This window comes from Acanthopagrus latus, chromosome 8 (assembly GCF_904848185.1).
Source record: "Acanthopagrus latus isolate v.2019 chromosome 8, fAcaLat1.1, whole genome shotgun sequence".
Taxonomy (NCBI): domain Eukaryota; kingdom Metazoa; phylum Chordata; class Actinopteri; order Spariformes; family Sparidae; genus Acanthopagrus; species Acanthopagrus latus.
The window spans coordinates 13127908-13140519 of NC_051046.1; the positions used below are offsets into that span (position 1 = coordinate 13127908).

The 12612-nt window shown below is 46.9% G+C and overlaps 1 protein-coding gene across 2 annotated transcripts in view; it reads left to right on the forward strand.

Annotated features, from left to right (window-relative positions):
* Positions 1–12612, forward strand: part of reln (reelin) — a 91562-nt gene that overhangs the window by 44928 nt on the left and 34022 nt on the right. For both annotated transcript variants that reach the window (XM_037107303.1, XM_037107304.1), the window contains exons 4-7: positions 4749–4819; positions 12100–12132; positions 12280–12358; positions 12471–12567. In XM_037107303.1, coding sequence (XP_036963198.1) covers positions 4749–4819; positions 12100–12132; positions 12280–12358; positions 12471–12567 — 280 coding nt within the window. The remainder of the gene's footprint in view (positions 1–4748; positions 4820–12099; positions 12133–12279; positions 12359–12470; positions 12568–12612) is intronic.

Below are 12612 nucleotides of genomic sequence, written 5' to 3' on the forward strand. Positions count from 1 at the left end.
CACCAAATCAGCGCTGGCGACTGGAGCCGCACCTCGCCGAAAACTCCTCGTATTAATCATGATTACCAACAGGCCTAGTGAGCTGGGCGAGAAAATGAGCTTTTAATTGGGATTTTCGGGAGAACGGGGATGGAAGATTCTAACGAGGCAGCGTGTGTGTTCTCCACCCTGAAGATGTGATAGTTACTGCGAAAAGAGAGAAATCATTTTCTCACTGGTGCAAGAAAAAAAAGAAAAAAAAAATGTTTCAAAAGTTTGCTTGTGTGGTCAGTTTTGGTGCGTATTCCTCTCTTTAAGGTAGCGGCAGCTATATTTAACCACATGTATATGGCTTCAGGGTAAACCAACCGCTGTGCTCCCTGCCGCGCGTGTGTGTGTGTGTGTGTGGTTAGCAGGGAGCTGTCAAGCTGGCTCCTGGGGGATACTTATGGCCGACAGCAACATGTAATCTAACATGGAAGACATGCTTGGTAATTACCCACTCCAGGCCCTTTTGGGAGCTCTTTGAGTGACAGCCTGTCCATCTGCATACATGTTAAAGCTCATATGTGGCTTGGAGTGTGTGTGTGTGTGTGTGTGTGTGTGTGTGTGTGTGTGTGTGTGTGTGTGTGTGTGTGTGTGTGTGTGTGGACTGGATCTCTGCCCTTACTCGCATGCCTCGCTATTTGACAGCAGATTGTGGACTTTGAAAGGCAAGGCCATCTAAACCCCCATCACTATTTCCTCTGACCGCATCCCAGCCCTCCCCTTCCACTCTCACTCAATCTTTTGACTCGATCCCTCTTTCTGTTTCCCATCTCTCAGATTTGCTCCTCTCGACTAATGAGAGGGGAAAGGGTGACACTTATTTTCACAAGATGAACGATCCCTCGTTTGAATCAGGGGAGGGGGAAAAAAAAAAAAAAAGAGCAACACGTTTAGGACCTTAATTGCCTTTTTCTCCCCCCGAAGAAAGTCAAATTAACATTTAGATGTTCAATGAATGTTTTGTGTGTATCAGTGCTGTTCTCTGCGTGTGCATGTATGTGTGTGTGTGTCTCCCAGAGTGGAGACGGTAATGAGAGACACACGCTGAGGAGCCGCTGGAGTGTGACGGCAGGACAGACGCTGGCGTCGCGCTGTGCCGATCACACACTCCCCGGCTCAGACTAAATGCCCTCTCCTGGCTACTGTTTTAATGACATGACACGTTATTAAGTCACACATAGCTGGACCACCAGCACACAGCGTTCACACCCACTTTCAAAGGAACACACACTATTTTCCCGCTGAATATCTTCTCTGCCTCTGTTTGATAGATGCTTTTGTGTTTATCGGTGGGAAAGACAACAGCGTCATTAGAAACAGACAAGTGCGTCTGGACTTTTCAAACACTCCTTTGCATAATTGCATTTTGATAAGCTTTCCTTCAAAATGATCTTCACATTTTGGTCAAAGTTGGTATAAATGAGTTAAGTGCATTTACTTTACAGATTAAGATGGTCTATCAATATTGGTGCATTGTTACAGAAAAAAATCCAAAAGTATAAATAGATTGTTTAAAGCATAACTATGCTTCTTACACATTTTATAAATGAGTGATGAGTCCTCAATATAAATATATAATGACATACTGTAGCTTTACTTGTACACACCACTGTTAAATTTTGTCATACTTTTGCACTTGAATCCAGGACCTTTTTTACATTGTTGTTAGAACCATGACCGACCCGATCAGATAACAGGAGCAGTGCCGATACTGACATAGTTCAGCTGTCGGATATCACACTGACGCCACCAATACGTGATCCACTCCAGATTCTGATTCTGTCAATTTTCTCGCTCAAACTTTGAAATTTACAAAGTCTTCTTAAGTTTCTCTAAACATCAGTGTAGTTGCCGATGGTATTTGTTCTCTGACACCTTTCTCTGTATGAAGCCTGCTTAACCTACAGTTCAACTGAATTGCTTGGAAATAATCAAGTTGACTTGTATCCAAATGCAGGTATCAGAGAGGAGTAGAAGAAAAGGAGACTGGTGCATCTCTAATCTCTTTCTCTCATGTTGTATATCTACTATTACACATGTACGGGATCAGAATAATTCTTCCACTGCCATCAACTTTGCAGTGCATTTTTCCTCTACCTGGCTTTGTAAGGGTTACAGTCACAAATGTGCTCAGTGAGTGTAAAAGATGTGTGTGAGGTCAAATGTGCTCTTTGATGGAGCCCAACGTCCCGTGGCACTTAACAGAATCTGTTTAGTGAACTTGAGCTGAGGCCGTGTTTAGTAAATATTTAAGGGCCTTGTTCCTACATCCCCACCCGCTGTTTCGTTACGCGCCATCTTTTATTCATAAATACCAAACTCAAATTAGTTTTCACCCAATTCTGAAATATGAGAGTAATTAAGTATGTTTTCTCCCCAGCTCTGCGCGGGCACAGGGGCTCTTTACTAATTAATGAGGGGCCGGTTCATTATTCATGATCCGAGATGAACGAGTAAATGCCTCGGCACCCATAAAAGGCCTGAGTCTGCACAGTGGGCCGGGCTGGGGGAGAGTTTGGGAGGCGCAAGGCGAAATCCACGCGGGACTGTAGAGAGGGAGAGACGAATGAAGCAGGGGAAGGAGGGAGTCTGAAAAATGGATGTGGGGCTCTCTGACTCAGCCGCTCGCCATATTGCGCACACCCAATGAAGTTTTGCTGATTTTTAATCCTTTACTCAGTGTCGTAACGGACAGCGTGTCCGGTGCTGACTGGGGTGTGGCACAGCACACACACACGCACACGCACACACACACACACGCACACACACACACACTGGACTGCTTCCATAGAGTTTGACGTATAGTGATTTTGAAATCACAGTGAGGTTTCTCAGAGCCCCTATTTCATTAGTTTGACCAAGATAAAAGAAATGTTGTGTAATGTCTCTGGATCGTGGGAATATCCTGAAAACAGAGACAACAGTGTGTCCGTACATGGCACGCACCGACAAAAGAGGCCTCTTATTTCCACAAGTGGCTCCTTGAGGGGACTTTCTCACTGTATGTGGGTGGCTCACATAGTTCTGTGTCAGTGTGTGCTTTTAGTGCGAGGTTTGCTCAGATTTACAAACTGCAAATGATGTGTGTGATTAACAGCGAAGCCAAATTACTACATTGGACACGAGTGCCAGACAGATGAGACTTCACCTCCCTCGCTCTCCTTGATGGACAAGCACCGTTAGGAAACAACGCTGGCTGTGATGTTTATCCCCTTTATATTTTTGACCTCGATACAATTCCAACTGTTTCTCCTCCGAGTATCATGTGGGGAAAACGCGGGTCCAAGTGGTGTAATAAGGCTTTTACTAGCCATTTAAAAATGAACGGCTGTCTCTGCTTGGACAGCACTTTCCTTCACTGGGCCACGATACATTGGATCCCAGTCTGCTCCGACCAGAATGAGCTACAAAATGCTCAAGGTCTCAAAACTTTACAATCTTTTTCCAATGACTGATTTCAAGAAATTGCAGCTCCTATCACGCTCTCTCCATCTTTTCTCCCAGTCATGGGCTTTTTTATTTTCCTGTCGTATACTATTAATCCTATCACTATCATTCAACAACTTTAGTATTACTATTATTAATATTATTCATAGTAGTATTATGATGGGGGCTTTTTTTTTCATCTGAGAGGTGACAGTTTCCATCTTCCTTCTGCTATAGAGAACGAGAGTGGATCTCTCTCCACGTGTCTCTATGTAAAAGATCCCACCGCATCACGAGCCATTTCACCCTTTTTAAAGCTCTCTCCATTTTCAAATGAATAATGCATTTCATGGCCACCGGAAGGAAATTCATATTACATTCTGTACATACAGCACGCAACATATAGGTAGTTTTACACTGCCGCGCCAGAGTAGTGCAGTAGAGTAGTGCAGAGGATATTGGCCGATATTTGATAACACGCACTCTATTTCATACTGTACCGGCACAGAAAAGTTGCATTATACAATAATGTGAGTCCTCACCCCGGACAATATCCTGTTGGTCAGAGGATAGTCAGAGGATATGCAGTCATTGGCAGTTTTCACATACAAACTCAATCTTCACATGTGTATTGTGCAGCAAGGGTTTGGAAAATCAGTTTGGGTGAGGGCTACTGGCTATAAAGAGCCTGACTCACCTGTAGTAACGACTGCTTTTTGTGTTTATGTCAGTACTACACGTGTTCGGATGTGTCTGCATGCACTGTCATGAGCAACGTGCCCATTCGCTTGCTGTGAATTCTCCGGACATGCTCTGTTCACACATGGGCTCAATCAGCTTTACACAGACGTTGTAATATGTAGCTGGCGGTGTGATTCGGGCATTCATGTTTACACATGCAGCTCCTCCGGGGCGATGTGGAGACAGTTTCAGGGTAGCAGAGCTTGTGTGAAAAGGGGGCTACAGTGACAAAGAACTCCAACTTTGCTCACCAGTCACGGACTTACACTTTGAAATGACAGTAATAAAGCTTTGTATTTTGTCATTTTTATCCTATCATTCTATCCCATATGTGTGTAAATTTAGCCTCAGTAAAGCTTTTGTTGTCGTTTTTACCTCAGACTCACACTGTAATGAACATCAGAAAAACGTCCCCCTTTATGTAACTCACTTTTGTTTGAGAGGGAAATGATGCCATCTGTGCACAATTGATCTTCATATGAAAAGGACGGCGTGGTTAACTCTCCCCTCGGTGTGTTAACGCTCTGTCTCTCCCTCTTCTCTCTCTCTCTCAGAGCCACGGCAACGCACCGAGGACAGATCCTTTTCAAGGATGCTCTGGCCCAGCAGCTCTGTGAGCAGGGAGGTGAGTCGCAGTAGCAGGGACAACACAACTAGCACCCTTTATGACAAGAAGCACATACACACATATGTGTCATATTCATGCGTGAAGAGACGCCTATGTTGAGGCACACATGTGCACCGACACATATACGTACCGTGCCCCCCTTCCTCACTTCCCATCACTGTCAATCATATGCACAGATTGTCAGCGTATAGATGACACAGTATGGATGATATGCTGCTTCTTCATGACAGTGGCATCGCAGCGCTTCCTGGCTCTCTTTCTGCCTAATGATGCAGCCAGAGCCAGAGATATTTGGATGTCCTATATTGCCAGCTTAATTTCAGCTTATGCTAAACTCAGCTTCTTTTCTCTCTCTCTCTCTCTCTCTCTCTCTCTCTCTCTCTCTCTCTCTCTCTCTCTCTCTCTCTCTCTCTCTCTCTCTCTCTCTCTCTCTCTCTCTCTCTCTCTCGCTCTCTCTCAGCCGGAGATTTACGCTTTATGGCCGACACTTCTTACATCCACTTTCTGTGACAGTCTTAAGTAGCTATTGACAGACAGTGCAGGCCCACTCTGCATGCTGAGTGTGTATAATTGCTTGTTTACAGGAAAGAAGCCTCCTCCTCAGTCAAGAACTCCTCCTTGTAGATCAAATTTGACTTTAATGCTTAAAGTGAAGTACGCTAACTGCTGCTGGGTTGTTTTTTGTTTTTTTTCTCTAACTGTTTCGGGGAAGAAAAACAACTCCATTTCAGCTTTAGAATATATATTGAGTCTTTATTTGGGGGGGGGGAGATCATCTCTGTGGCGAGTCTCTGAGGACTCTTCAAGACAAGTGTGTCCCTCAGCAGGTCACTGGAGAAACTACTGATGATTGTGGCACATGCCAGGGAGAGAGCGCTCAACTTCATGGCGCCGTGCCCACTTGGAAAAGCTGTGGCGCAGCAGAGCCCTCAGTCAGGCCTGGAAGAGTGACAGGGAGAAAAGCGGCGAGGCTCTTCTCCTCTGTCTCCTTGCCCGAGAGCTCATCCGCTCACCACCGCTGACACACTGCCCCAGTCTCTCCCCCCCCCCCGCAAATACTATATCTACAGCCAACAACACTCACTTAGTTGTTTAGTGCCAAGGCCCTGCAGTATCACACTAACACACAGCTAGTTGCAGCAGACAAGCTGGAAAGAAGAGATTTAGACCTTACAAGGCCTTGGAGGAGGCAAAGTTGTGAATGGGAACAGAGGGAGAGAGAAAGTAGCAGTGAGGTATTTAGGTGTTATGTGCAGGTATGATGGGCACAGGGGGATGTGAGGCGGCGAGAGCGATAAGGGGAATGCCGGAGCTGAAGGTTGTCGAGCTATAAATGACTTGTGTCGGTAATGACGGTTTCTGTCTAATTGGTAAACGAGAGACGGGAGGACAGAAGGACAAAGATGGCGGGGATGAAGAGATAGCAGTAATGAGAACGTTGAAGGTCATAAATTACAGGTGATTTGGGTGTTTGTCGGAGCCAGCGCGGTGATTGAACATGATTAACAAAAGGAAAGCGGGGAAAGAGTGGATGTGAGCGGGTGGATGACCTTGTTGTAGGCGAATTCCTTTGATGGCCAATACTGCGTCGCCTTCTCTGTCGCCAAACGACGCCAGGAAATCTGAATTACAAATGAGAAAGGAACATGCCGTAGGCAACAGAAGGCAAATGGAGACAGAGGGGAGATGAGAGAGAGGAGGAAACAGAAACAGAAATGGGTCTGATCATTCTTTTGGTCTCTTGTGGATTGCCCAAATAGAGACAAGCATCGTTTTTCTCCGCTCCATTGATCTAACTCACCGTAGTCAGTTCCTCTTCCTTTTTCCAAACCAAAACCTGCAACTTCAAAAGAGCTGCGCAGATAAAAAAAAAAAAAAGAAAGAAAAAAATGGAAATGTGCAAGGCCCTTTCATAAAAATCAAACTCCAATGTCAAAAAGAACTTCTTGCAGCCAAAACTGTATTGTTGTGCAGTAGAGAAGAGTGCAGGACTGCAGATTAAACAGCTAAAGTGGAAAAACTATGCATAATTTATGTTTTATTGTCTTCGTTCCCTCGGCAAAGTCAAGACTTGGCCGGCAGGTGAGGCAGAGGCCGGTAGACGTTTCCCTTCCAGCGGGATCAAATAGGCTACTGTCCCAAATTCAGCTGCAGAGCGGCAAAGAGAGTGCAGACGGCTGTGAGCAAAGTTACTTCAAATCTCGGCATTAGCATTCAGAGTGGAATAAAAGATATGGGGCCGGCTCAAGCCACTTCAGAAGTTCATATGCTTAAGACTCAAGCTTTGAAGAGCTGGAGGAATGAAAGCTATCTAAAGCAGGGTTATGATCCATGGAGGAGAGAAGGGGGAAAGGAGGGAGGGCGAGAGAAAGGAAGGGATGGAGGCAGGGAGAGAATCTAAGGGCAGCCTGCTCGAATAAGGAGGCAATCAAAGGTGATCAGCCGGGGTGAGGACTTTAAGAAACAAATGAGCAGATTAGCCGGGGGGAGCTGGAATAAAGAAGGTTACTTTGGAGTGCGAATTCGAGCTTGGCGTGATAAAGAGAAAGAAGGAATAAACTCCAGTGTAAATAAGAGATTTAAGGATAAAGGAAAGAAGTGGAGAGGTATAAGCCTTTAACTCGCTGTGGAACGTCTGACACGCAGCACTTCCCGGTAACAGAAAGCCTCCCTGAAAGTTCAGGGAGACAGGTGTTTGTGTTAATGTTTCCACTCCGGTGCGCCGAAACGCCTAGTTAGTCAGAAGCAAAGGCTGGATTTGTGTGTGCCTGTGTGTGTGTGTGTGTGTGTGTGTGTGTGTGTAAAATAATCCGTCTAGCAGTGCAGGGGGATGCCGGGTCCCAGACACACACTGCTGTCTGCTAGGCCCTCAGAGCTGCTTTCTGCTGCGCCAGCAGCACCCATCTTCTCCCCATTCCTTCGTCAACGTCCAATTCATCCCTCTGACTTCCCTTCTAGTTTGCTTTGATCTATGCCCCATTACTGTTCTCAACAGCCAGCACCGAAAAAAAAGCCCATATTTGTGTTTATATTCATGGAATCGGAAGACAAAACTAATAGGAGTATGACAAATGCTGCCGCAACCGGATGAAATGCAGAGCACGACGGAGTAGTTCTTGGCACCAATCAGCACATTGCCAAAATTGTTTGGACAGGCTCCTCGAGATGCTTCAGAGCATGACGCGGCAAAATGCAAATTACCGCCACAGCTTTTTAAACGACTGCGAGTATGCGAACAGACAGGCGGGGGGGATGAAACAAAAAGTACAATTCCGCTCCCACTGAGAGGCCGTAAAAAGACTTATGAAGCCTAGAAGAGAGGAGCCGAGGCTGGGGATGAGGAGAGGCAGGGCCGGGCAAGGTAAGGGTGGAGTGGTTGCGGGTGTTGAATGGTGCTGCAGGCCGTCCATCAGCTCTATCTCCTGACAGCAGGGCCAGCGGTCCCTGCTTCCTGCCCAGCGTCGCCAGGTCCTCTCATTTCCAGCGAGGGAATAAATCAGGTCTTTATGGGCCTGGCCGAGCGCACTGCACCCCAGATGGATTATTAAAGGGACATATAACTCAACGGGGCCACTGCTCCCTGAGGGACGCCTGATCACAGCGCAACAGAGGAGGGACGGGTGGCCTCCACTCTCCCACCTCCTCGCCACCCACCCGGTCTGCCAGCCAGCCTGCTTGCCTGGCTGAACGCCGGCTCGCCTGCCATCCCTCATCGCACTCCAGCGAGAGAAACCTTGAGACCTCGCTATCTCGTCTATATTCCCCCCCTCGCATCCCGACTGTCTCCCCGAGCCCCTCCTTTGTCCTGTTTTTCATTTCTCTTCTGTGTTCCTCCGCTATTAAGTTAGTTCTTCTCTCGCCACTTTTCGTGCAATTTTCCTTGGAACTACCTGCACTATTCAACCTCCACAAGAAAGGTGGGATGATATGTGTAAGAATGTTCTTTGTTGTTTCTCCCCTCCATCTCTAACACATTGACAGCCAGGAGACGTTTGCCAAGAGATAAGCACGAAAAAGCCAAAAATTGCATGCTAAAGAAGCACGTCCTCATGTTTTGAGACACGGCCAAACTGCTTAATTCTCACTATTGTGAAGAAAAGTATGTCTCGCTTTTACCTTGGATCCCACCTTTACTTAAAAGCTCAGCCAGAAAAAAAGGTAATGTGGAAATTGGAAAATAGTGGTGAATCTAACTTCTTTGCTCTCCTCTCCACTCACCTATGATTATTGTAATGGTGCCAATTGAAGCCCACACTGAGGCCCCAGTGTCTAGCTGAGTGGAGTGAAAAGTGGCTGGCGGTCTGACCTCAGGGAACCGTTTTCTCTTTTCTAGCCATTGTAGAAGGAAAACAACAGCATCCTGCGTCCCGGTGAGTCAGTAATTGCAACCGCCAGGTAGACGGGAGCGACTCGACTTCAAACGCGCTTCACGCCGTCGAGGATGTGAGCCAGACGAAGGGCAGGAAACGAGCAAAAGAAGAGAGAGAGAAGAGATTAGAGCCGGAAGATGGAGAGAAGAGGGGGAGAGGACTTAACATGACTTGTGCCCTGCGCTCTTTGTGCTGAGATGTCTGAGTCTGCCAAAGCTTATGCTCATTTAGTCTCCCCCCCAGTATCACTCCAACCCTGCTCATCAGCACCCATGCGATTTTAGTCCCGGTGTAGTTTATCGAGAACTCCCCCCCTCCAGTTTATATGTGCAGATATGTGTGCATGTGCAAAACAGCAGAGAAGAGTTGGGTCAACAGTGGAAGGCAAAAAAGATGTGTGTGGGTGTGTGTGTGTGTGTGTGTGTGTGTGTGTGTGTGTGTGTGTGTGTGTGCATATCTGTGTGTGTGTTATGTGTGCGCGTGCTTGTGAGTATAAGCCCTGGCCAGGGAGATACAGGCATTAGCGGAGATGAGCCGCAAATAGAGGAGGCAGTAATTGAAGTCTTTAAGAAAGTGAGAGGGGATTAATCCAAGTGAAATGAGCGCCACTGTCTGCTCCCGACGCACAGAGGGGTTAGGCAGAGCGAGACAGAGAGAGAGACAGAACGGGTGCGGATGGATGGAGGGGTGGGCAGGAGGGAGAGATTGCGATAGAAGGCAAGTGAGAGTGAGAGAGAGAGAGACAGCGGGAGAGCGTGATGAAGCATGGAGAAAGAAAACTGTAAATGAGGCCTTTTTGGAAGCTTGAAGGGATTATCCACCCAAAAAAAGAAAAAAAAAATGGGAAAAAAAATCTTCGGGCCTTTCTCCAGCCAAATGGCCTCACTAGAAAGACTGAGAGCGATTTAGAAAGAGTTTGTTTAAGAGACGGGAGACTGCAGAGAGCAGAATACCAACCAGGCATTTATTACAGTGTGTCAGTTTAAGAGGGTGGATTACCAGGAATCGGGTTTTAGCACATGCTCTTTTCAGGTTTTCGGGTCTGTAAGATGAATATACGCTCGTGTAAACTGAGCTATACAGCTGCGTATTCCAGCGTTATTGTAGTTTGGCAAAAAAAAAAAAAAAAAAGATGTTAATGAGGGAGTTACATGCGCTGGGACTGATAGCTCCCCTAAACATGTTTTGAATCAGCAGACATCGGAGGATTAGAGGGTTGAGGAAGGGAGGGAGGGACGGGAAGAGGGAGGAAGAAGGCGTCTTTGATCTGCTTTTTAATGGGCTTCATCGTCGAGGCGAGCTCCAGCCACGGAGCTGAGCGTCAGGGCCCACCAGAGCAGCAGCAGCGGTGGCGGCGGCGGCAGCAATCGCAGCCAGTGAAGCGCCCAGCTCTGTCACACAGGCCACTAAGACGCCAACTTCTACAGTCAGCATGAAACTTCAGCGGCGCTCTGTGAATAGTAAATCCATTTTCTAAGCGTCCGGCATTTGGATCCAATTGGGAGAAACGAGGGCAGCTAACGAAAAAAGAGAGGCTTGAGCTCAAAGTGAAGACGTTTGCAGAGCCATTGCGATAGCTGGAAACTTTCTGATAATCCCTCCTCTTTTGGTTCAGGTTCTGTTGTTTATGAGGGGGTTTTAGGTGGGCTTTCTCAGATGTAAGCCCATCTATTAGAGGGACATTTTAGAACCGCGGTAAGGTTTGAAAGAAAGTCTTAAGCAACTTGAAATTAAACTTTGGATTGAGTCCTCACTGTGTTATCTGAGCGCTTTTTATCAGGTGTGCAGGCTCATCCTGGATGGAGAACAGGAGGCAGATTATCCGTCTCCTCAGTCTGGAGTGAGGCAGCCTTAAGAAAAATACCAGAGGAGAGTAAAGAGGCTCAAAGGGATTGAAGGGTGACATGTTCACAGAGGTTAAAATCACCGTAACTGAAATAAGGTTAAACTTAAATTCTTTAATATGGGAAAGCAGCATAAACTCTGGATATCTACATGACAAGATGAAACAAATGTGTGTTAATTGAGTTTTTACTTTATTTTCTCTTAAATGAGTCTTAAATGTACAACAGGGACGTTTGCGACCTCGATTATCTGCGGGTGCACCCTTTCTTTTTTTGCGCGAGTCTGATTTGCATCCACCTGACTGCGTGATTTGTTACACCTTCCCCGTCTCTTTCTTTCTGTGTGCACCGGCTAATGAAACACAGTCTCTGCCGAGCTAATCCATCAAAAACTCACTCTGCAGCACCTCCTCCATCGTTTCTAGCCAAAGGTCAAACCCATGCTCGGCAACCTTTACGATGTTCTGATAAAAAAGTGGACCGTATTAATTGAGTTAGAGGCCCTGTGTTTTTTAAAAACCCGCGTTTGAGTCATTAAGTCTTAACTCTCACCAGCCTTCCTCCGTTCACCTCCCTCCTCTTCTCGGAGCTGTGCATCCCCTGGGAGAGATTGATGGTAGAGTGTGTTAGCTCGGCAGTGGCCGCAGATTACAGCACGCGGGCGCCTCTGGGGAGGATGGCGGTTAATTGGCATTGAACCGTTTATCATGGCCGCCCGGCCTTTCATTACTGAAAGGAATTAGCATCAGCAGCGGCAGCCAGGAGACTGCAGCCGTGGCCGGCCAGGACGCGGAGAAAGTTTGTTTCACTCAGAGATGATGTAAGAACGGGGCCCGTCTCCCCGCATGCTGGCGAGTACGCACTTCATCCAATGCAAGAGTGCACAGATATATAAAGTCTGTGCAGTCTGTTCATTTACTTTCTATTCACAGGTTCATACAGCTTCTTCTCCAGATCTCAATCTGCCCACGACAAACTAACTGCCTGCTATTTAGGCCCGGGACTGTACATTCAAGATGTCACAATTCAAAATATTTACTCTCCTCTTCTCCGTCTGTTTCAGCTCCGACCGAGTCCCCATTGAGACCCAGTCTTGGTGAGTCTACGTTTCATTATACGCTGTTTTGTTTTTTTTTCCTTTTTTGTTTGATATTATAATCACACAGGTAATTACAGCACGAGAAGACAAGGTGTTGTACAGATCGCGTCTAACTGTGAGCATATGGTGCATGTGCTTTTGCAGTGGAACTCCACGGCAAGCACGCTGTGCTGCGTGACGACTTCGACTCCAACCTCCAAGGAGAGCTGGACCCGAGCATCTGGTAGGTGAAAGGGTTCACGACTCCTCTTGTAATCACAGGGTGAAATCACTACATCTCTCCCGTGACACCTTTTGCTGTTGTTATAACTCATTCTGCTCTCCTCTCCTCGCAGGTCTGAGTGCAGCAACTGTGAAGTGGGAGAGCAGTGCGGTGTGCTGATGCATGGCAGAGCGGTGACTTTCTGCGAGCCCTTCGGAGAGCGAGAGCTGGTAACTGCCGTGTTTGACCACACTGAGACCGCTGTACACTTTATG